Source organism: Aquarana catesbeiana, linkage group LG06, assembly GCF_042186555.1.
Source record: "Aquarana catesbeiana isolate 2022-GZ linkage group LG06, ASM4218655v1, whole genome shotgun sequence".
In the NCBI taxonomy this organism is placed as follows: Eukaryota; Metazoa; Chordata; class Amphibia; order Anura; family Ranidae; genus Aquarana; species Aquarana catesbeiana.
This window is the reverse complement of record NC_133329.1, coordinates 311,903,087-311,928,739: the sequence shown is the minus strand read 5'-3', so window position 1 is coordinate 311,928,739 and position 25,653 is coordinate 311,903,087. Positions and strand designations below refer to the sequence as shown.

The window sequence follows — 25,653 nt, the reverse complement described above, 5'->3', positions numbered from 1 at the left end:
TTAATATGGAGTACACCGTCTATTGTTTGTGTTGTGAGTGTGCTCTAAATTCAAGACAAGACAGAGGGACTAGTCATCAGTATTGCCTTCAGGTTCCCTGCATTGTCCAATACCAACTTTCCATACCTTGTTCTGCACTGTGTACATCTTCTCTCCAGTGAGCAGAACAGTATTGACAATCCAAAATCCTATGACACTAAAGGGCCATACACACTATACAATTTTCTTTAGATTTACCAAAACCATATAATATGAGGTCAAACCTAAACAGCTTCAATTTGTTTGCAATCAGGCAGGCCCTTGCACTACACTGTTTTTGTAAATCTAATGAAAATCAAACAACAAAAGTTGTATAGTGTGTAACCAGCTTAACGGTGAGAGACAGCAGTGCCTTATATAAGGGGTGTCATACTCCATTTCATTGCGGGCCACATCAGCAACATGGTTGTCCTCAATGGGCCAGTTGTATTAAGACTACATTTCCAGAGCACCCCACCCCCCTCACATTAGATGTCAAGAGCCCCCCCTCTCTCCCCCAACCCTCCATTACATCACAGTGTACACACCTTACCTTGTGCTGATGCCAGGAAGAAAGACCAGATGAGGGCTGCAGTCAGCTGCCGAAGTCTGCTCAATCCTAAGACCTGGGGAGACAGAGAAGGGGGGGGGGGGGTGCTGCGGCTGCACAGGATCTGTAGGGGGAGTTTTGTCGTCCTCTCTGCTGCCAACTGCTGAGACAAGGTGGGGGCAGAGAAGTGGTGGTCCTGCGGCTGCACAGAGAGGTACAGGATCTGTAGGAGGAGTTATGTCGTCCTCTGCTGCTGACTACTGAGACAAGGTGGGGGCAGAGACGAGAGGGCGCTTCGGCTGCACAGAGAGGCACAGGATCTGTAGCAGGAGTTCTACTGAGATGGGGGGGGAGGGGATGAGCTTTTATGTGGCTGCAGAGACAAGCTTAGGGATCTGGTGGAGGAGTTCTGTCCTCCTCTCTGCTGCCAACTGCTGAGACAAGGTGGGGTCGGAAAGGAGGGGGGTGCTGCAGGAGAGGTGTGATGGCCACATTAAAAGGACTGCATGTCTTGTGTTTGACACATGTGCCTTAGATGATCTCACTCTGCAGATATATAGCCATGAGACTCAAAGCCCAGGAATTTTACTGCTCTCTCTAGGGGGAATTTAAGTCAAAATGTATATTTTCAGGTAACGTCTTATGGCCCGTACACACGATCCGAATATCGGGCAAAACGGTCGTCCGATGAAGGATCGTACGATTTTCGGATCCTGTGTACACTACTTTCGACATCCGATCACGACAGTTCATCCGATATTATTCGATCGCACATGCCCGAAAATTTTCCTTGTACGATTCCAGATCATACGATTTTCGTTTAGTCAATATAGTTGTCGTCCGAAAATACAATACAAATACATTACAACACATGACATCACTTCCAATTTTTTTTTCTGTCGTACGAGAATTTTCATGACTTGTCTACCTATTCAATCTCTACATGCAGCTATTAAGCGTTAATGGTCGTACGATCTGTCGTACGATATTCGGATCGTGTGTACGGCCATTAGACACAGATAACATTACTAGATGTTCCCTGTAAGATCGCTGACCTTTACTTTTCCAGTCTACATTACACAGATGTTTTCTGCTTCCTGTGGGTTTAGTGCTACAGATCATCCAGGGTTTTGTTACAAAGAGCAGCATTAGACAGAAGTCATTTATATGTTAATTCTTTACCAAACTCTTCTTAATCGAGCATCATCTGAATTTTTTGGTGTACAATGCTGTAAGTAGGTTGATTTTTTTTTTATGTAACGTATTGCTTGGCTGAACGTGTTATGTTTGAACATTGTATCTCTAGCTCATGATAATCCTTTGAATTTTGGAGGATAGTGTGCTGTCATAAGCTGCTAAACCTCATGTCAGTGTACTGTAAATCTTCACTCCGTTTACCATTTCAAACTGACTCCAGCAATTACAGTTTAGTTATCTGATTAAAGTTTGCTAGTATGAATTTATAAATAAGTAAGCAGCAGCTTTACATTGAACGTGGATGACCGATATCAACATCCCAAACATGAGAATGCCGATTTGGGTTTAACACTAGTCAGTTTATTTTATCTTTGGGAAGATGCACTGACCAAATCTAAAGCGTTTATTTAGTTTTAAATGTATGAGATCCTTATTCTGTGGTTGATATATTTTAAACTGTATTGCAGTTCCTTTATTGCACAGGTGATGGTGCTGTTGTGCCACTATTGATGAAAGCGATCTGCTGAGGTTGGTAATAACCCATGAAATAAGTAGGCAGGAGCCAGCAGGCCATGTCTTGTAACCTTTGAGGTATATTAATGTGCCCTCTGAGCATTTCTTGTCTGTCTGGATGAGCTTTGAGCTGTGCAAGGGTGAGAGAGCTGCAAAATGAAGCTTCAAAACAAGATGTTAATGGTGGATCTGGCATAATCCGAAACCTATAAATATTCCAACCATGTTGTGATGAGAAGGCTTCTGTCTGCTTTCAGAGGAGAGACACCACAGAGCAAACTTTCCGCCTTGGAATCGTGCTGTGTCTCACTGAGAGCAGGGAAGACGGGGACTAGAGCAGCCGGCAGACACCTTTCTAGCTGCTAAGGAACAGCAAGTCTCAGCATGCCCTGCTTAAAGAGCAGCAGTCAGTTTAAGAAATGTTCAGCATGACATCTTCACACTCCTTTTTATGTATCAATTTTACATCTGTAAGAAGTCATATTTTATACTTTACAATTTAAGGCTTCATTCACACAGCCATAACATTTTTTTTACTGATGTTATTACACGTGTTTTCTAGGAGAAAAGTTCCTGGGTAATAATCAGTAAAATACTTGCATAAAGATGCGTTTAAACACGTAAAGACTCGTATGCGTACAGAATGATCACTTATTTCTCCCATTTGTTTATTTCACGTGATTACAAAAGCGTATACATGCATTTACATGTGTAAGCGCATAAAGTGCATGTTCTGAGATGCAGATTTTGGATTCTGTGTTACGGATCTGAACGCAGTGTTTACGCACCTCTGTGAATGACTCCATTGAAAACAGTGCAGCTGTGTTCAGATTCATCTTTAAAAACGCTGATATATGTGTCTTTTTTTTTTTTTTTATGGCTGTGGGAATAAAGCCTCACTAGCAACATGTCAAGTACTCTGTGCCAAATAGGTCAGTGCATATCACATACTTTCCAAATGTAACCCAAAGGTGTGATAACTGCAGGAATCCCCATGTGAATTTCTGAATTTCCACCTATTCCAGAGTTTGTAGTGTGTTGGACTCAAGCGTACGGAATCGTTGGCTTTTCTTGTGTTTTGTTGTTAGTGAATGAATGTGGGCCTTAGAATCGGCTGTCATTGCACCTCACCTTATTCTCAAAAACACAGACGCCCACTAATCCTGCCAACTAGGAGAGCTCTGATGGCGGCTGCATGGTTAATGTTAAAGTACAAACATCAGTCCCCTATTTATGTGAGCCTTAATAGGAAGCACTATTGTCCTCCTGTAGTGGAGCTAGTTCAATTGATACTAAAGTCTCACTTTTTTTTTGTTAAAAATAACAAACATGTCTATACTTACCTGCTCTGTGTAGTGGTTTTGCATAGAGCAGCCCAGATCCTCCTCTTCTTGGGTCCCTCTTACGAGCTCCTGGCCCCTCCCTCCGGTTGAGTGCCCCCACAGCAAGCAGCTTGCTATGGAGGCACCTGAGCTGAGTCACAGCTCCCTGCGTCTATTCAGACATGAAACCGTGAACCGGGCCCGCCCCTCTCTCTCCTCATTGGCTCACTGACTTTGATTATCATCAGCGGGAGCCAGTGGTGCTTCGCTGCTATCTCAGCCAATGAGGAGGGAGAGTCCAGGCAGCCGAGTCTCTTGTGCAACATCGCTGGATCGAGATGGGGCTCTGGAAAGTATGAGGGGGGCATAGAATGCATTAAGATAAAAAACCTCCTGCCTTTAGAACCACTTTAATAGAGAAGTATGGCCAAAGCTTCTCCTATAGAGTGCAGTACGTTCTGCATTTCTGTGACCCGTTTTTATCCTACATTGGGCTAAAGCCAGCTGTGGGCTGATGTCACTCAGCCGGTCCAGGCTGAGGAACAATCGTGGTTTTACAGTCGGGATCCACCCAGATGCCCGGACTGGCAGCTGGATGAGCTGCTCAGGCGAGCCGCTGGGAGACTGAGCCAGCCGTTTCCTCCCCTCCACAGCTCTCTGGTGAGTGCAAGAGGGGCAGAGCAGAGCAGATAGCTGGTGACTGCCAGGGGAGAACTGAGCGAGGTGTTTGATCGCTCAGTTCACAGTGCAGAGGGGGCAAGGGACAGATGCAGGATCGGATCGATACTGCATCCACCTAGGTGAGTATAAGGGTTTTTTTTTTTTTTTTTTTTTTTAGTTTACCCTATGCTTCATTTAGAAGCAACACTGTAGCTTTAAAAAAGAATTAATAAAATAAACGTTGTACCTTGTGCTACTAGCAGTTAGGGACTGTATGTTTTTACTTTGTACCACCACAAAAAATGTGAACCTTATGGGATTTATTAGCTAGTTGCTGCTCGGGAATTGCGTTGTTTTGTTGTAGAAATGGTACGGTAAACCTTAATGTATATCCTGTATAATAATATAGATTAATATATATTAACGTGTATCCTGTATAATAATAATAATGTATAGACAGTGCGGAAAAAAACTTTATAGGACGGTGAATGAATTTGGCCAGTCTCCTCTTTTCTGACCAATAATTCTCGCTCAGTCCTCATGCACACGCAACTTCTGGAAGCAGCAAAGCTGCTTAAAAATGTGGCTAAAGCTGTGTGTTGTAAATGCATTTAAGCACATTTAGGTGTGTCAAGCGTTTGAGCATTAATGTTTTTTATTGGCCAGAATATTCATTTATTCTGGCCATTGGAATGCATTAATGCTTAAACACTAGATACGTTTACATGCTCTTAGTCGTGTTCAATGTGTTTTTTGTTTTTCAACATCAACATGTAAACGGTTCTCTTTTTATACGCCTGTAAACGCCTATGTGTGCCTAAGTGGTTCTAAAGGCAGAAGGTTTTTATCTTATTGTATTATATGCATTATGGTAAAAAAAAACCTTCTGTTCTGTGTGCAGCAGCCCCTCTAATGCCGCGTACACACGGTCGGACTTTACGACCGGACTTGTCCGACGGACCAAATCCGGCGCACAATCCGATCGTGTGTGGGCTTCCCCTAACCTTCAGAGGACTTTTCCAGTCGCAAATCTGACTGACTTTAGATTTGGAACATGCTTCAAATCTTTACGTCATAACTCCGCCGGACCTAGAAATCCGCTCGTCTGTATGCTAGTCCGATGGACGAAAACCCACACTAGGGCAGCTATTGGCTACTGGCAATCAACTTCCTTATTTTAGTCCGGTGTACGTCATCACGTACGAATCCGTCAGACTTTGGTGTGATCGTGTGTAGACAAGTCTGGTCGTTAGAAAGTCTGTTGAAAGTCCGCCAAAAGTCCGTCGAAAGTCTGTCGGACGGGCTGTCGGACTTTTGTAGCTGAAAAGCTTGACCGTGTGTACACGGCATAATACTTACCTGAGCCCCATCTCGATTCAGTGATGATGCACAAGAGCTTTGGCTGTCCGGGGACTCTCTGTCATTGGCTGACACAGTCAAACTTGGTGAGCAAATGAGGAGAGAAAGGGGACGGGGCTGAGCTGTGGCTCTGTGTCTGAATGGGGACACAGAGCAGCAGCTCGGCACAAGTGCCCCCTTAGCAAGCTGCTTGCTGTGAGGGCACTCAGGAGGGAGGGGCCAGGAACGCCGCCGGGGGACCCACGAGAAGTGGAGGATCTGAGCTGCTCAACTGCACAGAGCAGGTAAGTATAACATGTTTGTTATTTTTAAACAAAAAAACAAAACAAAACTGACTTTATTATCACTTTAAGACAGCCATAGATGGTTGGAAAATCAGGAGGGTCAGCAGGGACCTGCTGAGATTTGAACCATGCGCGTGTGTATGTGTGATATATATATAATATATAAATATAGATTGTGCTTAATGTGCCCAAGTCAGTCTAACTATCGACTTGGGTATAGGGCTGCAACTAACGATTATTTTCATAATCGATTAGTTGGCCGATTATTTCGATTAATCGGTTAATGACCTTAAAAAAAAGTTTCGTGTATAATTTAGTTAATAAGTAAAGTTTAATAAAAAAGGCAATTTATTCTTAAATATCTCTATGCAGTGGTAAATATAAGAGCAAAATATCGAATCCACTCTGAGAATGACAGACAGAAGAGATATAGGGGGTTATTTACGAAAGGCAAATCCACTTTGCACTGCCATTGCACATGAAAGTGCACTTGGAAGTGCAGTCGCTCTAAATCTAAGGGGTAGATCTGAAATGAGGGGAAGCTCTGCTGATTTTATCATCCAATCATGTGCAAGCTAAAATGCTGTTTTTTATTTTCCTTGCATGTCCCCCTCGGGTCCCTGACCCTTTCTAAATACGCAGCGGCTGAAAAAAAGCATAGATGTGAATGTGTCCTATAGGAAAGCATGTAAATGAACTGTAGTGCGGTTCTGCAAAAAGCACCAAAAACGCATAGATGTGAACCAGGTCTAAGACATTTAGTAACATAATGGGGTTAAAAAAAATAAAATTAGCCCTTTATAGTACAAGAAAAGCAGATAATCACTACTGTAAGGGGTTCATTTTTTACTGTAGAACTGTGAAAGTAATATTTACAGTAGAGATTATTTGCTCTTTTTGTACTATAAAAGGCTTATTTGCTAATTTTGGTTTTTTTTAACAACATTATGTTACTGGCCGATTAATCGATTATGAAAATAGTAATCGATTAATTTAATAATCGATTAGTTGTCGATTAATCGATTAGTTGTTTCAGCCCTACTTGGGTACAACCAGCATGTTGGATTTCTAGCATGCGATTATTGCCAACGGCGATAGCTGCTAGCAATAATCCTTGTGTTCTTTTGGCAGGAGAACATAATTATGTCCTTACTCGCGAGTGTATGTAAAGTGAGTGTACTTAAAGCGGGGTATGCCTTTACCTTTCTGTAGCTGCCGGAAAGAAAATTGCATCGTCTATGGCCTGCCTTACATATAGGAGCTTTTTACAGGCAAAAAAAATAAATACTTGACACCTGTAAAATCGCCATTTTTTTGAAATCCCAATGTGCATGAGGTCTTGGGCTGAATGCAGATTTTCCTGTCGGCAGAGAATCCTTTCGTTCAGCAGCCCCAATTGCATGCTTTACATTCAGGCGAATATAATATACATTCTCAAAGAAAAACCTTCATGAATATGAGGCTGGTATATTAATTGCATATTTGTATGACACTCTGTCTCCAGCTGACTCGGCTTCTATTTTGCTACAATTTGCTATTAAGTGACTTATAAATCCATAAACGTAGGGCCATTAGGATCAGCTCTCCAGATCAGGGGTAGGAGGACTTTTCTCTCCTGCTATAAATCTCTCCTGCAAGCGAAGCTTCATTTCCACGATCTGTCCTCTGGAAACAGACGTTTAGCAGCAGAATCACTCTGAGAAAAGGCAGCTTACATTTTTTAATATAATCGTATTGTAAATTAACACTTCGCTGGAAGTTACTATGAGAGTGCTAGGGTCAGCTGATCCAGATATCCCTTTACTAGCACAGAGTCCGTGGACTTGCATGTGTTCTGGATTATATTGTTTATGAGTATGTGTGTACAGATGGAGATATATACACATGCATGTGCCTGTGTGTGTGTGTATATATATATATATATATATATATATATATAATATAGGAATATAGGTTGTGTATGTATGTGTAAATATATATATTTTTATTTTTCATTATTCTGCAAAACAGTAATAGATTTTGCATTGATTGTTTGCTGGCACATTTCACAGCCTTTACCATTAAGGTTAGAAAGCTCTAGATCAATATATAACTTAAACTCATTATATGTAGCCTTGCAAGGACAGACAGGCATGAAGCCCACCTTTTTTTTTTTTTTCCCTGGGAGGGGTTGCTGAGATTGCCCCAAATCCCGGAGAGAATTGTGCTCTCTTTTGATACGTTGTGGGTGACTTTGTCCCGTTTTGAAGGTAACAGCTTATTACAAGCACATTTAAATCCCCCCATTAATAGGAGCAATTAAAGAATAGCTCCATTTCCAGCAAATTAACAACCCGGAGAGGTAATTGCGACATAAATGAAGATAAATTTGTTTTAATGTTGCGAGAAAGGGAGGGAGGCCAGGAGAGAGTGTCAGGTTTTGGGAGGGGGGGATGTTTTATGGCTAATGTAGGATTCATTGCTCTGGCCAAGCAGGGCTTAAGGGGCAATGGGGGGGGGGGGGGGCACTGCTTTCCAAAACTAGAAGTGCTTAATGTCAGCATCAAAGGTGCATGCTCATCTCAGCCTTACCATGGTGATGTGTGAAATCCATGTTTATATACGGTTCTTTTCACTTGATCTTGTGCATCCACAGATGGTAGCATTGGTTTTTACATTGTTTTCTGCAGAATGCATTATTTTAGAATATTGATATTTTTATAGCATACTTTTTTCATGTTTTTTTATGGGTTTTTTTCATTTACTATATTAAGTCAAAAATATAAATGATACAATTGGCTCTTGAAAAAAAATGCATTGTAAAAAAAAAAAAGGTTCTTGAAGTAACTGCATTAGTTTTAAAACATTAAAAGGAAACTATTTTTATAGTTATGTATAGAAGTTGTTAAGTATTAGGGCTGTGATATGCATTGTGAGGTCTCTGCACATCCCTCTGTAGTGACTTTGCACAGCATGCTCTCGTGTGTTGGAGGGGGGGAGGTTTATTTTTTCTTTTAAATTACAGAAAATATTCAAGTTTTACTTGTTAATTAAAAAAAATTAAAATAAAATTAGGTACTGGGGTGCGGGTCAGCAGAGCGTTAGATATCAGGTGAGGTTATGGGATAAGTTGTACCTTTCGGTTTATGCTTGAATATTTTACATTTTCAGTAATTTATTTATTTATACAGTGAGAGAAAAAAGTATTTGATCCACAGCTGATTTTATACATTTGCTCACTGACAAAGACATGTCTATAATTGTAATGGCAGGTTTATTTTAACAGTGACAGACAGAATAACAACAAAAATATCCAGAAAAACGCATTTCAAAAAAGTTATAAATTGATTTGCATTTTAATGAGTGAAATAAGTATTGACCCCTTCGCAAAACATGACTTAGTACTTGATGGCAAAACCCTTGTTGGTAATCAAAGGTCAGACGTTTCTTGTAGTTGGCCACCAGGTTTGCACACATCTCAGGAGGGATTTTGTCCCACTCCTCTTTGCAGATCCTCTCCAAGTCATTAAGGTTTTGAGGCTGCCGTTTGGTAACTCGAACCTTCAGCTCCCTCCACATATTTTCTATGGGATTAAGGTCTGGAGACTGGCTAGGCCACTCCAGGACCTTAATGTGCTTTTTCTTGAGCCAGTCCTTTGTTGCCTTGGCCGTGTGTTGTGGGTCATTGTCATGCTGGAATACCCATCCACGACCCATTTTCAATGCCCTGGCTGAGGGAAGGAGGTTCTCACCCAAGATTTGACAATACATGGCCTGTCCATCGTCCCTTTGATGCGATGAAGTTGTCCTGTCCCCTTAGCAGAAAAACACCCCCAAAGCATAATATTTCCAACTCCATGTTTGATAGTTGTGATGCTGTTCTTGGGGTCATAGGCAGCATTCCTCCTCCAAACGTGTTGAATTGATGCCAAAGAGCTTTGGTCTCATCTGACCACAACACTTTTGCCCAGTTCTCTTCTAATTGTAGCAAGGGTGACCTTGCGGGCGCTGCTGGATTTCAGTACTTCACGGCATAGTGTGTTACCAATTGTTTTCTTGGTGACTATGATTCCAGCTGCCTTGAGATCATTGACAAGATTCTCCTGTGTAGTTCTGGGCTGATTCCTCACTGTTCTCACGATCGTTGAAACTCCACGAGGTGAGATCGTGCATGGAGCCCCAGAAAAAGGGAGATTGACAGTTATTTTGTGTTTATTCTATTTGCGAATAATCACACCAACTGTTGTCACCCTCTCATCAAGCTGCTTGGCGATGGGCTTGTAGCCCATTCCAGCCTTGTGTAGGTCTACAATCTTGTCCCTGACATCCTTAGACAGCTCTTTTGGTCTTGGCCATGGTGGAGAGATTGAAATCTGATTAATTGCTTCCGTGGACAGGTGTCTTTTATACAGGTAACAAGCTGAGATTGGGAGCACTCCCTTTTAAGAGTGCTTCTAATCTCAGCTCGTTACCTGTATAGAAGACAACTGGGAGCCAGAAATCTTGCTGATTGATAGGGGATCAAATACTCTCATTAAAATGCAAATCAATGTATAACTTTTTTGAAATGCGTTTTTTCTGGATATTTTTGTTGTACTGTCTTTCACTGTCTCTCACTGTTAAAATAAACCTACCATTAAAATTATAGACTGATATAGATTGATCAATTGTTTGTCAGTGGGCAAACATGCAAAATCAGCAGGGGATCAAATACTTTTTCCCCTCACTGTGTGTGTGTGTGTGTGTATATATATGTATGGATAGATCTATCTATCTCTCTATCTATCTCTATCTCTAGATAGATATAGGTATGTATCTCTATCTAGATATATAGATGATGTATAGAGAGAAAGAGAGAGAATTGGGTTGAAAAAAAAAAAAACATTATATATTATGCTATAAAAAGCTTTTTCTGTGTATGAATAAGTTTATACATGGGTGCAACCTTATTTCTGCAGTACATATTCAGGTTCTATTTCCTGCATAGTAGCGGTACACAGTGCCTGTGCTTTTCTGCATATCCCACTTCGGGAAGTCCACATGTAAAGCACCTGAATTTATTTCAATAGTCATTAAATAGGGATGCTAATCCTATGCCATGATATAGAAATGACCACTAGGGGGAGCATTTACACATTTATACATTGAAAACAATCATCAAACATATATTGAGGAAATGCTTTCTTATATATAAAATCACATACAAACATATATACATACGTACATGTTTGTTTGGATTTTATAAAAAATACTTTATAATGGGGGGAAAGAAAATCATCTTTTTTAAAAAAAAAAAAAAAATGTGTGTGTGTATGTGTGTATGTATATATATATATATATATATATATATATATATATATATATATATATATTATGGAAATGGATCTTTTAAAAAGATCAAAAACTAGCATCAGAAAAGAGCCATAGTAGCAGATCTGGATGTGCACTTACTGAGAAGACATGTTGGTGTCCCTTTAAAGCTATGTGTACATACACTGCCAAACCACAATCTGCTTTCCACTGTATTTTGATATTGCCTGGCATGCCCCGAACCATTGTGTCCGTTCAAGTAATACGGATTTTTATAGATTTGCAAAAAGGGAGTAGTGGCTTGGCCTTGACAACCAATCAAATTCTCTTGTTTGTGTTTCTTTGGCAGAATATAAAATTAAGGAAATATTGACTTGGCTGCTACAGGCAACACATTCAGATTACTTACAATTGTATATGTGAGGCCTGCATTATTCAGCATGCTAAAAGTTTGTGCACTGCAAATCTCATCCTCCTAGCTCGATGTCGGGTGGTGTAGTCTAATATTTCCTAGCTTGGCTGCCAAATACAAGAACTGTGCACAGAAACTGTGTAATGACCCTCTCATTCATCACTTTATTAAACCTGTGTCTTCTCCTTTTGTTTTTGTCCCAGTTTTGAATTTTTTTTTCTCACTATTGCATGTGTTTTCACCTTTTGAACTGACACAATATCTCCGTTCTGTTCTGTCTCCAGTGGCCCAGAAGATCGTGGCAACTCGCAAAAAGCAACAGCTTTCCATCGGCCCGTGCAAGTCTCTGCCAAACTCCCCCAGCCACACGTCTGTTTGCTCGGCGCAGGTGTCAGCTGTGCATATCAGCCAGGTATACTCCCTTTAAAACATATGGATAATTTAATAATTTTATTTGACATGACAAGATAACAGATGTATTTCCAGCTACTACTGTGTGAAGGTAGATCATAATAAGCTTAGTGTTCATAGGCGTGTGTGAGCACTTTTATGTGCACATGTAACTGGCCTGCCCCCAACACCACAGTTTCCCAGTACACACTAATGCCGGCCGTACATGGATTGAAATTCGCCCGTTTCAGCAGAGACCCGTGTATGGGCAGGCTGATTGTACCCAAGTTGATCCATTGATCGACTTGGGTACAACCAGCCTGTCAGATTTTTCTACATGCAATCAATAGCAGCAATCATATTCTGCCGGTTGGGAAGGATCCCCCCTGACAGAATACAATAGCACTGTGGGAGGCATTTAGCCCCATCAACGCCGTGTTGATGGAGAATCAAGCAATTTTTGAAAGTCAATTAATCTATGGCTTGCTTTAAATGTTAATGCTTGGCTCAGTGTCATGTTTATTTGTATGCAAAGAAAGGAGGTGGGGTGGAATCTGCCAGGCGCTGTTGGAGTGGCTTATATCATGGAAACACGATCGATTAGAACATTATTTTTCCACTAGAAGAGTGTCAGTTTTATTTGCATGGAAGAGGGGTGGCTCTACCAGGTGCTGTTTGAGGGATCATATCATTTTTTTCTCACCTGTACAGCTGTCTCATGTCCTTATAGTTCAATGGCAGGCATTTGTCTGATCCATAAACCAGCTGAAAACACTCAAGCTTTAGTCTCATTACTATGGGCAGGATAAAGTATGTCCAGCAAAAACTGTTTGGTGCTGCATAGAGCAGGGAAAGATTAGAATCCTTGTCTAATCTTAATGCTGTCTTTGGCTACATTAGAGAGCATTCTCCTCCCTGTAAGATGAACAATCCTGCCGCTGGTGTCAATGTGCCAGTAACATCACTAACCGATCCCTTACGTTTTCCCTTGAAACTAGCCAAAACGGTAAGATTATATTATATAAGATTATATTCTCCCCATGCAATTTCATTAGGGGGACTCTTCCCTAGCTTGATGATTTTGCTGATTGCAGTCATTTTTTTTTTTTTTTGGCTGTGGTACTGTTGTGGATTTTCCTTCACTTTCGATTTGGTAAAACCATTGTCACTGGGACAGTAAGTAAGGGGAAATCTCTCTAATATGGCTTTGGATATAAGGAAAAAGCTTTTGTCTGTTCAAAGTGTACTACTAGCCCGATTCGGGCATCACCTGTGACTAGCTTTATAAAGCTTACAAAAGGTCAATAATTAATATTTCTTTTGCATTCTTTGAGGGACACAATAACTCATACACTTTGAGTTATACTGCTGCCTGCAAGGTTATTGGACACAGGCAAAAAAACTGTAGGACAAACAGGATAATCCCTTCTGCTACTAGCAGGCTTCATTTTATTTTTTTACTAGTGTCCTAAGTGGATAGATGTATTTTCTTAACTTCTGCTATGTGAGGACTAACTTATTTTTCCTAGCACCATTTTCTCTATCAAAACCTTACTCCACATTGTAGCTAAAGATTTACAGCTCCACTGTGATGGGTGCCCCCAAGATACACTATGACTCCAGTGCTGCTTACAGCACATACACTGATAGGGCTGGTTTCTGCAATACTGTTGTTTCTGTAATATTGTTGTTCTCTGATCCTAAACTCTATCCCATCTTAGGACTCTTCCCTTACCCTGCCCAGTGTGGCTAGCTCTTATGCCCTTTCAGCTCAGATTTTTACTACAGTCACGCAGGACTTTATTGTCCAAATTACTTATTACGCCTTTCCCTGCAGATTGTGTATCTGATCTGCTTGTAGCCTCTGAAATGCTATATAATTCTGAGTAACACTAGTCCTTCCTGACAGAGCTTGCCTCCAAGGAGTCAGTCTTCTGCCATTACTCCCAAATTTAAAGAGGCAGTTTCTGGTCTCATTGACGCAGTGTGCACCACTCTGAAACTAGAGAATCAGCCTGTTTCTTCTACCAGAAAAAGTAGTGGGGCATTTTTTACCCTAATGGCTATAACCTCTTTGAGAAAGTTTGACTGTCTAGACATTGCGATAGTACATATAGCATTCGGAAATCAGCTCTGGAGCAGACTCATTGTTTGGAGTATCTGGGTTTAGTCCTAGTCATGACGCAGGCCAGAGTATTACTCTCTCAGCAGAAACTTTAAACTCTTCAGTTCCACACTCATGCTGTCCTGTCTGGGTGCCATGCTACTGTCCATCTTTCAGGATTATGGTGCCCGGAATCTGATGGCCATCTTTGAAGCAATCCCAGTTGTCCACTTTCACTCCAGACCCCTACAACACAGTACCGACTAATTAGTTTGACACCAAGAACCAGGTTGTCCTTGATTTGTTTGCTAAAAATATCGTGCTCTGAAATAAGGGAAGCCCCTTATTCCCATCTTTTAGAAGATCTACTAAATGGGTGCCAGCCTGTTGTGCTGGAGAGGAATCCTGCGCACTCTATCGGTGCAGGGGCATTTTTTGTCAAATGAATCTCATTTCTCAATCAATATTCCAAGCTTCTGCTGACTTGGCTGTCTATACAGCTTTGGACCATTCTGCTGGAGGGTCATCCAATTCAGCAAACCTTCCTTAGCCGGTAGCAGCTGGAGTGGTCCCTTCACCCTGATGTGTTCCATCACCTGTGTCACAGGTGGAGAATGCTGGATGTGAACCTCCTGGTTCAACAACAAACTGCACAGGTTTTTCTCCAGGTAAAAGGATCCTCCATTGGCAACAGTGAATGTTCTGGTGGAATAATGGGTTCAGCACACCCTGTGTATGCCATTCCTCCCTTGAAACCTCTTCCTTGTCTACTTTCTAGGATCGAGATAGAGATAGAATTTTAGTTATTCTTATTGCTCAGGACTGGCCCAGATTAATGTGGGACTTCTGACAGACATGGGCTCTTTCAGATCTTCTGCCTCAAGGACCTTCCTGCTTTATGACCACTAGCTTTAATCGTATGCCTGTTGAAGCCCAGGTTCTGAGAGACAGGGACATCTCTGTTTCTGTGATTCCCACAATGTTAAATTCTAGGAAGTCTACTTCTTATGAGGTCTATCATTGGAAGTGAAAGGCATACTTCACTTGGTGTTAGTCTTGAGGTTATCACCCTAGAATATTCTCTGTGGGACAAAACCTCTCCTTACAGCTGGGTCTGGGCCAGTATTTGGCTCTCAGTGCTACCAAAAGTCAAGTTTTTGCTCTGTCTGTGGTATGTCAAAACTATTGGCTGCCTCTTACTTGATTAAGATGTTTGTACAGGGAGTCAACCATGTAGCTTCCTGTGTCCATTCCCTTGTGATGACTTGGGATCTGAATCTGGTTCTTCAAATACCCCAATTTGAACTCATTAGAGACATTCCTCTCTCTACTAAGCACAATGTGGTATTTCTTGTAGTCATTACCTCTGAAAAAGGTTTTTTTTTTTTGCATTGGAACTAGGTAGTGTTGAGGCCCAGGACTTGCTACCTAAGGTCATTTCCCTTCACTTTAAACCATGATATCTCAGTTCTGTTCCTCTGTCCAGGTCATAACATTAAAATTTCCCTTCATTCCCTGAATGTGGTTGGAGCTTTAAGACATTAACTCAGAAAGATAGATTGCCTTTTTGTCATTACGGATGGTCCCCATTAGGTGTACCACCTACTCATTCCACCATCTTTAGGTGGCTCAGACAGATCATTATTCAGGCTTGCAGAAAAGAAAATTGCACCTTGTATGGCTGGCTTGAGTTCTGCCAGGTGGATATCCAGGTCTCATCTGATGCCAGCTTTGGGTGTAAGGGTATTCAGGTGACTTTTTGAGCTGCAGGCACTCCCCAGTACTGTGTTTTTTATTTTTATTTTTTATTTTCTTGGGCCTGGTAAGCCTCGTACACTCGATGAGAATATTGGAATCAGTTTTTTTGCATGCTAGTCTCATATCGAAAATTAAGATGTTACTAAAGTTATGAAATTTTCTGTCCTTATATTACAGAATACAACTTCAGTAGTGATATAATGTATTGTAATGCATTCTTTTATTTCCACGCATGCGCGGTCTTGGTCAGTCGATTTTTTTTCTGACGAATACTGTACTGATGAAACATAAATTGTTCATTCTGGTACCATATAAGAAAAAAATTCTCAAAAGCTGTGTACAAAAAAAAAGAAAAAAAGGCTCTCAAAAGCTGTGTACAATCAGCTTATCATACAGGCGCAATAAATGCTGTATTTTTCGTCTAATTTTCTCATCTTGTATATTAGGCATTAGAGTCCTGTGATTGATGGAAAGAGTGGCTCTGTTTCTGGGGTCTGTTTACAAGTTGATTTTTGATGAGGACAGTAGCAGTAAGCAGTGGTGAATTATATACAAACATAAACCTACCTACCTATACAATCAAGACCCATATGGTGGTACCATAATCATTTTGTTTGCTTTTTCTACATTCATTTTTACATGAAATGATTACTGGGGTTACTATAATTTAGTTTTTACAAGTAACTCCTACTAAAATGGCTCATTAGCGATTTATCAAATATTTTACATAGCAGTATGTTCTATGATCCTTGCACACCAGTATAATGTTTTCTATGTTCTCTGCACAGACCAGTAATGGAGGAGGCAGTCTAAGTGACTATTCTTCATCCGTTCCATCTACTCCCAGCACTAGCCAGAAAGAGCTGAGGATTGATGTACCTCCCACTGCCAGTACTCCAACTTCAGTGCGCAAACAGTCCAAGCGAAGATCCAACCTGTTCACGGTGAGTTCCGATAAGTGTTTTACTACTTCAGAGAGAGAATTTCATCCAGTGAACTTTCTTACAGCATCAAAACCTTATGGCGGATGCTAAGTTGACAAACTGACTGATGGAACCACCATAAGAGACAAAAAATGCTAAATCTCACCAGCACACCAGATCAAGCAGATAATAAAGATTTTTGCTGTGACACGCAGATATGCAACATTTCAGGGCCACTAAGGACTCCTCAGTACCTACCCCTGAGCTCCAATAACTCTGTGAATAACACAGCAGAGTCAGCCATTTTGCCAACATGTGAGCTAATCCTTTCATCATCAATATGTGAAGAGCAGGATTTAAGTTATCAATTCACAATTGTTTTTCAGTGCCAAATACTTTTGAAACATTAAAGGCCTGCTTACAATGTTTTTTGCAGTAATACTTAGTTTTAATGCATGTTTTTTGCGCATTAATAAAGTGTATGCGCGTACATTTTTAACTTGTGTTTTTTTGTGTATTTGGCCCCTTTCACACTGGGGCGGGAGGTGTGTCAACAGTAAAGCGCCACTATTATTAGCGGCGTTTTAGCGGCGGTATTCGCCCGCTAGTGGGGAGGTTTTACCGGCCGGTAGCGTTTGAGAAAGGGTTAAAAACCACTGCAAAGCGCCTCTGCAGAGGCGCTTTGCCAGCGGTACAGCCGCACTGCCCCATTGATTTCAATGGGCAGGAGCACTGAAGGAGCAGTGTATACACCGCTCCTTCACCGCTCCAAAGATGCTGCTAGCAGGACTTTTTTTCCTGTCCTGCTAGCGCCCTGCTCCAGTGTGAAAGCCGAGACACAGCAACGGCTGTTTCGGGTCGGTTTGCAGGCGCTAGCAATAGCGCCTGCAAACCGCCCCAGTGTGAAAGGGGTCTTAAGACAAAAAGAGGAATTTTGTTGCGCGCTATAGACAACGTAATACGATGGTGTTGTTAAACCGCTGCCCCCACTGAAATCACCACCATGGTGGAGTCTGCAATAAATAATATTAAGGAAGTGGGTGTGGCGCTGCTTATTTTTTAGTGGTGTGTATCCCTTTAAATGTACCTTAGCTTTCTGTGCTTGAGAACAAACGTTATACTGTGCAAATGAGCAATGAGAAAAAAGAAAAATATGTAAACAACCCTATGGTAAATGTGTGGTGGTAATTATACATAAGTCATAAAACACTGTAAACCTTAAACTAGCACCATATACAAACCGATAAAGTGACTATGCTAGCAAAAATTCATTGACATCCATGAAAAAGGTGACATGTGCTTTGATACAATATAAAAGTCAACAAGTGACATGCTGAAAAACAAAAAATGAGTCCATATTTCAATAGTAATTGGATTCACAAATCCGGTGAGTCTGGCTTGGTTCACACTTGTGCGATGCGGGAACCCTGCGAATCCCACATTGCACCCAACGTGCACAGCAGTTCACACTGCCATATGCAAACTGCGGGGAGTGTCAATACATTGTTAATGACACCCCCATTTCAGCTCACATATCGCACTGTGAACTGACAGTTTGGACATGAATCGGATCACATGAGTGTGAACGCCCTTGCGATCCGATTCTGGTGCAGACCAAAAAATGTTCCTGTGCGAGTTTGGTCCGAATGCGATATCAGCCACACTATCTGTATGGCTGAAATTGCACGGACATCGCATGTGATTTGCAGTGCAATCTCACAGAACGCGCTGGTGTGGACCGGCACGTATTGGTGATTTTCACATGTGCTCTCCCTTTTCCACCTCAATCACCAAATATCTCCCCTTACTAGGGGTAAATCAGCATTCACAGGACTATTTTGCTGTACCACACTATCCAGATACAGGACTTCCTCGGCTCCTCCAACGGGTTCCTGTCTTTTCAGATCCCTCACATGCTGAAACAACAGCAGCAACACAGGCACCATAGTGTAGTGCCGTAAAAAAACGTTTATTGCAATAAAATGCATTTCTGAATATTGCAATAAACGTTTTTATGATTTATATATAAGGAATTATTACCACACATTTACCGTAGGGTTGTTTACATATTTCTATTTTTTCTCATTGCTCATTTGCACAGTATAACGTTTGTTCTCAAGCACAGCAAGCTAAAGTGCATTTAAAGGGATTCACACCACTAAAAATAAATCATTTCCTTAATATTCATTTATGTATTAAGTTGCCAATTTATTTTGAATGAGCTGTCCGTAAACATGAAATGGACTTTTTATTTTTTCAACACAGCACACTGCATTGTACGGATAGTTTATATCTGTGCATTGTGATCCATTTTATTTGTTGCCTTGCATTGTATGCTTTATTGCAACACACTGGTGTGAACAGGTCCTAAAGCTGGGCACATATAGGCAATTTTTGCTTGTGAGATAATTATCCATGATTGCTCTGCAATCAATTGCTAGCAATCGCTGCTCATTAGTAAAAATGGATTGTGGCATGTAATAACAATGAATTAATAGTACGGTGAATAATAATAATGAATAATAGCACAGTGCTTCACCGTTTTAGCGATTGCTAGCGATCAGTGACAGGCAATCATGGGTAATTTTAGTAGTGCGATTGTAGTAGCAAAAATCACCCGTGTGCGCCCTTAATCTGCTAAAATTAGTTGTATGTCTTTAGTTTATTCTGATTGCCACCAGGTGGCAGTAGAGATTAAGGCTTTTTTTTTTTCCCTTCCAGACGGCTACGGAAATTTGAAATGACAGAGCCTAGCTTTGTTATTTTTACTAAGCATTATAATAGAAGGGCCAGGCCTATGAAAACTTGGTTAAACCAATTTTAAACACCGTTAGCTTTGTTTAGCCATTGAATTGGTGTTTGTCCATTCCCCCAGGATGAAGGTTGGCATACACGCCATGAGATTGTCACACAGAGCATCTAGTTTATCAGAATAGTGAGAGCAAAATTTTCTGATTGGGAAAGATAGTCTGCTGGAAGCTGGCTTCACAAAGCGTATAGCTGTAGAAAATTTACCTCCAAAGCTTCTCTACCGATTTAATAAAGGTCACACAAGTATCCACTCATATTCATGGGTGATGGGGAGATACATCATTGTGCTGTAGATTTTTGCGCAATGGTAATTACTTGGTCCAGACCAAACAGTTCCCTCTGTGTCTGGGTAACGACTGCAGATTTAGGGATTTCTATAGAATCGACCCTTGTGCTCACCCCTTGGTTTGGTATAACCAATGTTGTTTGGGTGGGAAAACAGCAAGGATGTTCCTAGTACTAAATGATCAAATCAAGTGTTTATCTTGCATACAGAGGTGTTTTCACACAAAATGGCTCTGTTTTGGGTGGATTGGGTAGAGTTTGAATCTCGGGTTTTCACGGCCGTCCAGTACTTCAGCAAGAAGGTCTCTCCCACCTGAAGTTTACTGTGACCATGGACACAGGGCTATACCAATATGTGAAGTGTCCACTAGAGGGTGGAAGATACAAATTCTGTGTCTTCTGGTCGCCAGTGGATTCTTCATGGTAATACATAAAGAACTTACTTAAAGTGGTTGTAAAGGTCTTAGGGTTTTTTTACCTTCATGTATTGTATGAATGAAGGTAAAAAAAACTTCCTCTGTGCAGCAGCCCCCCTAATACTTACATGAGCCCCATCTTGATCCTGCAATGTGCACGAGGGCCTTGGCTCTTCGGAGAGTCTCTCTTCTTATTGCCTGAGACAATTGACTGTGTTGTCAATCACAGACAGTGAGCCAATAAGGACAAGGAAGGCGTGTGGGCCAAGCTGTGGCTCTGTGTGTGAATAGACATGTATAGCCGCGGCTCGGGAATGAGTCTGCTTGGGTGCCCCCATTGCAAGCTGCTTCTTTTGGAGGCACTCTGCAGGAGGGAGGGTCCAGGTACGCTGGCATGGGACCGAGAAGAGAAGGATCAGGGCTGCTCAGCTGTCACATGCAGCTGTCACAGTACCAGAACAGTGGTTGGATTGATTGGATACAGTCAATGTTCAGCCAACAAATTTTGACTTTTGTTGAGGTGGTGCCTATAGGGCCTACCTCGGCTCAGATTTCAGTCAGATTAGCAGGAATTTACTGGATTCAAGCCATCTATGGCAATGTTTAGCCCACCTATAGACTTCAGAGAGCAGTGCATGCATAATCCACCCTAACATAGAGGGACCTTTTGCTTAGAAGAACCTTCTTATGATAATGAAAAAGGAAGGAGATGGGCAGATGATACTATAAGCATTTTGCTTGCTCTCTATGCATTCATTTTTGCATGATATGATTACTAGGGTTTAGGGTTGTCCCGATACCACTTTTTTAGGACCGAGTACACGTACCGATACTTTTTTTCAAGTACTCGCCGATACCGATTACCGATACTTTTTTTTTAATGTCAAGTGACAGTTTTTTTTTTTGCTATTTTTTTTGGGGGGGGGGGGTGAACGTTGTATGTGTGTGTGTGTGTTTTTTTTTTGTTTTTTTTTTACAATTTTTATTTTTTACAATAATATTTTTTTATTCTTTATTGGTTTTTTTTTTGTTTTTTTTAATCAGCCCTTTTGGGGGGCTTTGGTGAGATATCAGGGGTCTTAACAGACCTCTGATATCTCCCCCTTGAGACAGAGAAAGAGACAGAGGATAGAGATTCCCCAGTCCCTTTCTCTGCAGCGTCAGCTGCACTGAGAATGAATGGAGAGAAGACAGCGGCTTCTCTCCATTCATAAACTGACACATCGTAATCACAGGAGATTACAATGTTTTAGTTATGTGAATGGACAGAGTCAGCTGACTATCCATACACAAAGGAAGGAGGAGGAGGGGGACGGAGGAACTGAGGGGGAGAACGGAGGGGACAGATAAGGAGAGAAGAACGGAGGGGACAGATAAGGAGAGCGGAACAAAGGGGGAGTACGGAGGGGGACAGATAAGGAGAGAGGAACAAAGGGGGAGTAGGAGGGGGACAGATAAGGAGAGAAGAATGCAGGGGACAGCGGAGAGGCACAGAGGAACAGAGGGGGCATGGAGGAGGATGCAGTGACATACAGCGGTGACCGATCACCGCTGTATGTCACTAAAGCTGGTGAAAGCCGCTGGGGGAGAATCTTGTAACTCCCCCACGCGCCGATCACAGCTGACTTCCAGGTATCGGGGGAAGCATCGGGAGCATTTGCCCGAGTACAAGTACTTGGGCAAATGCTCGGTATCGATACCGATACTAGTATCGGTATCGGGACAACCCTACTAGGGTTACTATATTTTTTTACAGTAACTCCAACTAAAAAAGGCTCATTAGATATTTATAATATATTTAAAATAGCAGTATGTTCTGTGATCCATGTACAACAGTATGAGATGAGCAATGCTAGTTTATATCAGAGAAAATTGCAGTATTTACAGCAGGTTTTCTTCCACCTTATAACAGTTAGTTGAGCAGGGTCAGAGGCTCCCTATAGACATGAAACCATTGTGAGATCGGTCAGATGTCCTCTCGTGTCAGGCTTTTGTTTCTATCAGATGGGTTTTGAAATCTCGTACAAATCTATGGGAATGTAAAACTCTCTTAACACGGGTTGAGGCTCATAAGGTCGTATACACCTGTCAATGAATTCTAAATGATCTCAGAAACTTCTCAAACTGATGTCATTAACACAAGGCCAAAGGACATTGGCAGTGGCTCTTAAGCCTAGTACACAAGCCTGGAGAATATCGTACGGAAAAAAATGCATTCTGTGCGATTGTCCGATAATCTATCTATGCAGCTTTCGAGCGCTGTTCACAACAGTTCATTCTCGCAAGATAACAGATCGAACAATTTCTGTGTAATTAGTATAGTACTGGGGTCAATCATGAACACGACTCTGCCTCCTCCCAGCCTCTGCCGCTCTCATGTTCACTGGAGAGCGGGAGGCAGAATAGTGCTGGATGGAGGGTGTGGGCGGGAACCTGCCTCCGTGATTGGTTGCTATCATGCCATCTTTTTTATTGATAGGTTTTTTCCTTTTGCCTGGTCAACAACCCCCCTGCCCCCACCCTCCAGAGATCTTTGATTTCCACCATGTTGTCAAGGTAGATCTCAACCTCCTGAAAGGTTGCCTACCTCTGGTGCAGTATTTGTACGAAAAAAAGTGACCAAGACCACGCATGCTCAGAAAAGAAAGAATACATTTCAACACATTATATCATTCTGTCTCACGAGAATTTTCGCAACTTTAGTAACCTATTCATTTTCGATATGACTACCACGCAAAAAAAAAAAAAAAAAAAATACGGCTGGTAATTCATCCGATATTCTCATCATGTACTGTATACTAGGCATTAGACTTGTGACAGCTGTAGCTTGGATGTTAAGACAAGGTCAGCCTATCATGTGTTAAGTTCAACATACAATATAAAATCTGATTTTACAACCTTCTTAAGATCAACTATCAACTTTTAATTGCAAGGGCCAACCTGAATTAATGGAAAATGAATGTATTGTTTAGGTGTGTCCTTATAATACATCATTATGGTAAATCTAAAGGAAGTTGTAGAATCAAATTGTATTGTGTATGGCCACCTTTTTAGAGGTTTCATTTTGAACAGTTGCTCCTAAACCATTCATAGGACCCTGCCTCTAATTTGTTAGACTGTAAGTTATGTCAATCCTGTAAGAAGTCATCTAGAATGGTCCAATCTACTGTATATTACACAACTTTTTTTTTTGTCTTTATGGCCACCAGAACACCAAGTCGAATTATTCCTAAATGATATTTTGCTGAACAAATTGAAAAAAAAAGACAGTCTTTTAGGGCCCATTCACAGTAGGAACTGTATGTGAATCGCTCAGGAACGTTCTACGTTTAATGTGCACTTCACATGCAGTTCTGTGCAGGGCGATTTCAGCCCGGTTATTTTTGAAGGGGCTGAAATCATACCGCACCAAAAGTAGTGCATGTACTCATTTTTTTTAAGCATGCGGCATCTGCATCGCATGGTTCATGCGATCCAGTGCGGGCAAACATAATGCGCTTACGACCTATATTTGGAGTGTCGTTAACTTGAACTGACCCCTGCTTTGGGGCTTTGGGGTGAAGGGGGCGCTCGCTCGTCCCCTACCTTTTCTGACCTACCGGGCTGCATGTTCGGATAAAAATCTGGTATGGATTGTGGGGTGGGGGTCCAATGCCATTTAGAAAAAATAAAATAAATTGGCGTGGGGTTCCCCTCAAAATCCATACCATACCTGAAGGCCCTGGTATGAATTTGTGTGGGTGACCCCACCCCATTTTTTCCCCCCATTTATTTATTGCTGGCAATTCTTTTTTTTACATTCAGCGCGGGTTCCCCACTGACAGCTGATGACTCATCAGTTGTTAAAGATGCAGCGGCCGACTTCTTTAACAACCATCTAAAATTTGCATTGTACTAATGCGCCCGCAGCCGTGCTGCAAATTCATTCGCAACCGCATGCCAGTGCGGTTGCGGCGCATTACCATAGACTTGAATGGGAGGTATTGAAAGGCTTCAAATGTCTCCTGACTCGACATGATGCTTCAGCTTTGACGCGATGCTAATGCTTCATGTTTTGATAATGTAAACAGCACTGTGTGCTGTCCATTGTGTCATTTGCATAGGAGTTTGAGGAGTGTTTTTAACACCCCTCAAATGCCTTCTTTTAGTGCCAGTGTGAACTTAACCCTTTAGACAGTTGTCACTGGAACAAGTGTCCCTATTGGAAGAATCCCCCCATACCTCTTGCTCTGGTGACAACCTATATTTGGAGTGTCGTTAACTTGAACTGACCCCTGCAGCAGATCACAAGGGCATTGCAATTGGAATGCGGTGCAGGAACGCGGCTCTCCTGCACTGCATTTTAATGTGAATGGGCCCCAAAGGAAATAAAGAATATTTTTTAAAACATTTATACAGTTAGGGCCTATTTCTACTGCACTTAAAGTTTGTATAAACGTTAAACAAAAATGGTATTCTAATACAGCGTACCTGTTCTTGGATGTGGTGGCTGCAATTATCAATTTTTTTCAGTCTTTTTTTCCCCCTTTTTCACTTAGTTCCGGTTCACACTAGGACGACTTGTCAGGCGACCTAGTCGCCTGACAAGTAGCGTCCCGTTCTGTACAATGGAACCGTTTGCGTCGCTCCGACTTAGAAAAAGGTTCCTGTACTACTTTGGGGGCGACTTGCATAGACTTCTATATAGAAGTCGTTTTGCAAGTCGCCGCCCCTAGTGTGAACCGAGCCTCAGTGATCCTGTAAATGACACCTGTCTCTGGGTGGCTACACTCACTCCCTCCAGTGTATCCAAGGAAAGGGAACATTGGTTAATGACTCCAAACACATCTACATCTGTTCATCTCCTCTACAGTAAAAGATGGGTGATTAGGGCATACTTAAATTTAAATTCTCTACAAAAAAAAAAATCTAAGGATGTTTGTGCATCCAGCTCTATTCACAAGTGACAAGGACAGTGCATTTCTGGCAAGATCAGCAGGTGTTTTCTGTACTTGCTAAAGAAATAACTGCCTGAAAAAAAAAGAATACTAATGCAGCCACCACATCAAAAAAAAAAAAAAAAACAGGTAAGCTGCAATATTTTACATTTTTGTACTTGGGTTTAGTTACACTTTGCAATGTATTTTAAATGTGATTTCTTGTGTTGTGGTGCAGTTTTTGGAATTTGTATGATTTGATTATAAGTTTTCTGGGGGCAGGGAATTGTGTTTTGTATGCAGCCCTGTGCAATAAATGCGTGCGTTTTAAATGTATCCCTATAGAAGATGCACTTTCTAGAAACTGCACATAACCTATACCACTACATGCGAACACATAAAATAAGTCGCACTATTAAAAGCACTATAGATGCAGAAAAGTACAT

The 25,653-nt window shown here is 41.4% G+C and overlaps 1 protein-coding gene across 7 annotated transcripts in view; it reads left to right on the top strand.

Annotated features, from left to right (window-relative positions):
• Positions 1–25,653, top strand: part of AGAP1 (ArfGAP with GTPase domain, ankyrin repeat and PH domain 1) — a 593,970-nt gene that overhangs the window by 367,510 nt on the left and 200,807 nt on the right. For all 7 annotated transcript variants that reach the window (XM_073633654.1, XM_073633653.1, XM_073633655.1 and 4 more), the window contains 2 exons: positions 11,889–12,016; positions 16,645–16,800. In XM_073633654.1, coding sequence (XP_073489755.1) covers positions 11,889–12,016; positions 16,645–16,800 — 284 coding nt within the window. The remainder of the gene's footprint in view (positions 1–11,888; positions 12,017–16,644; positions 16,801–25,653) is intronic.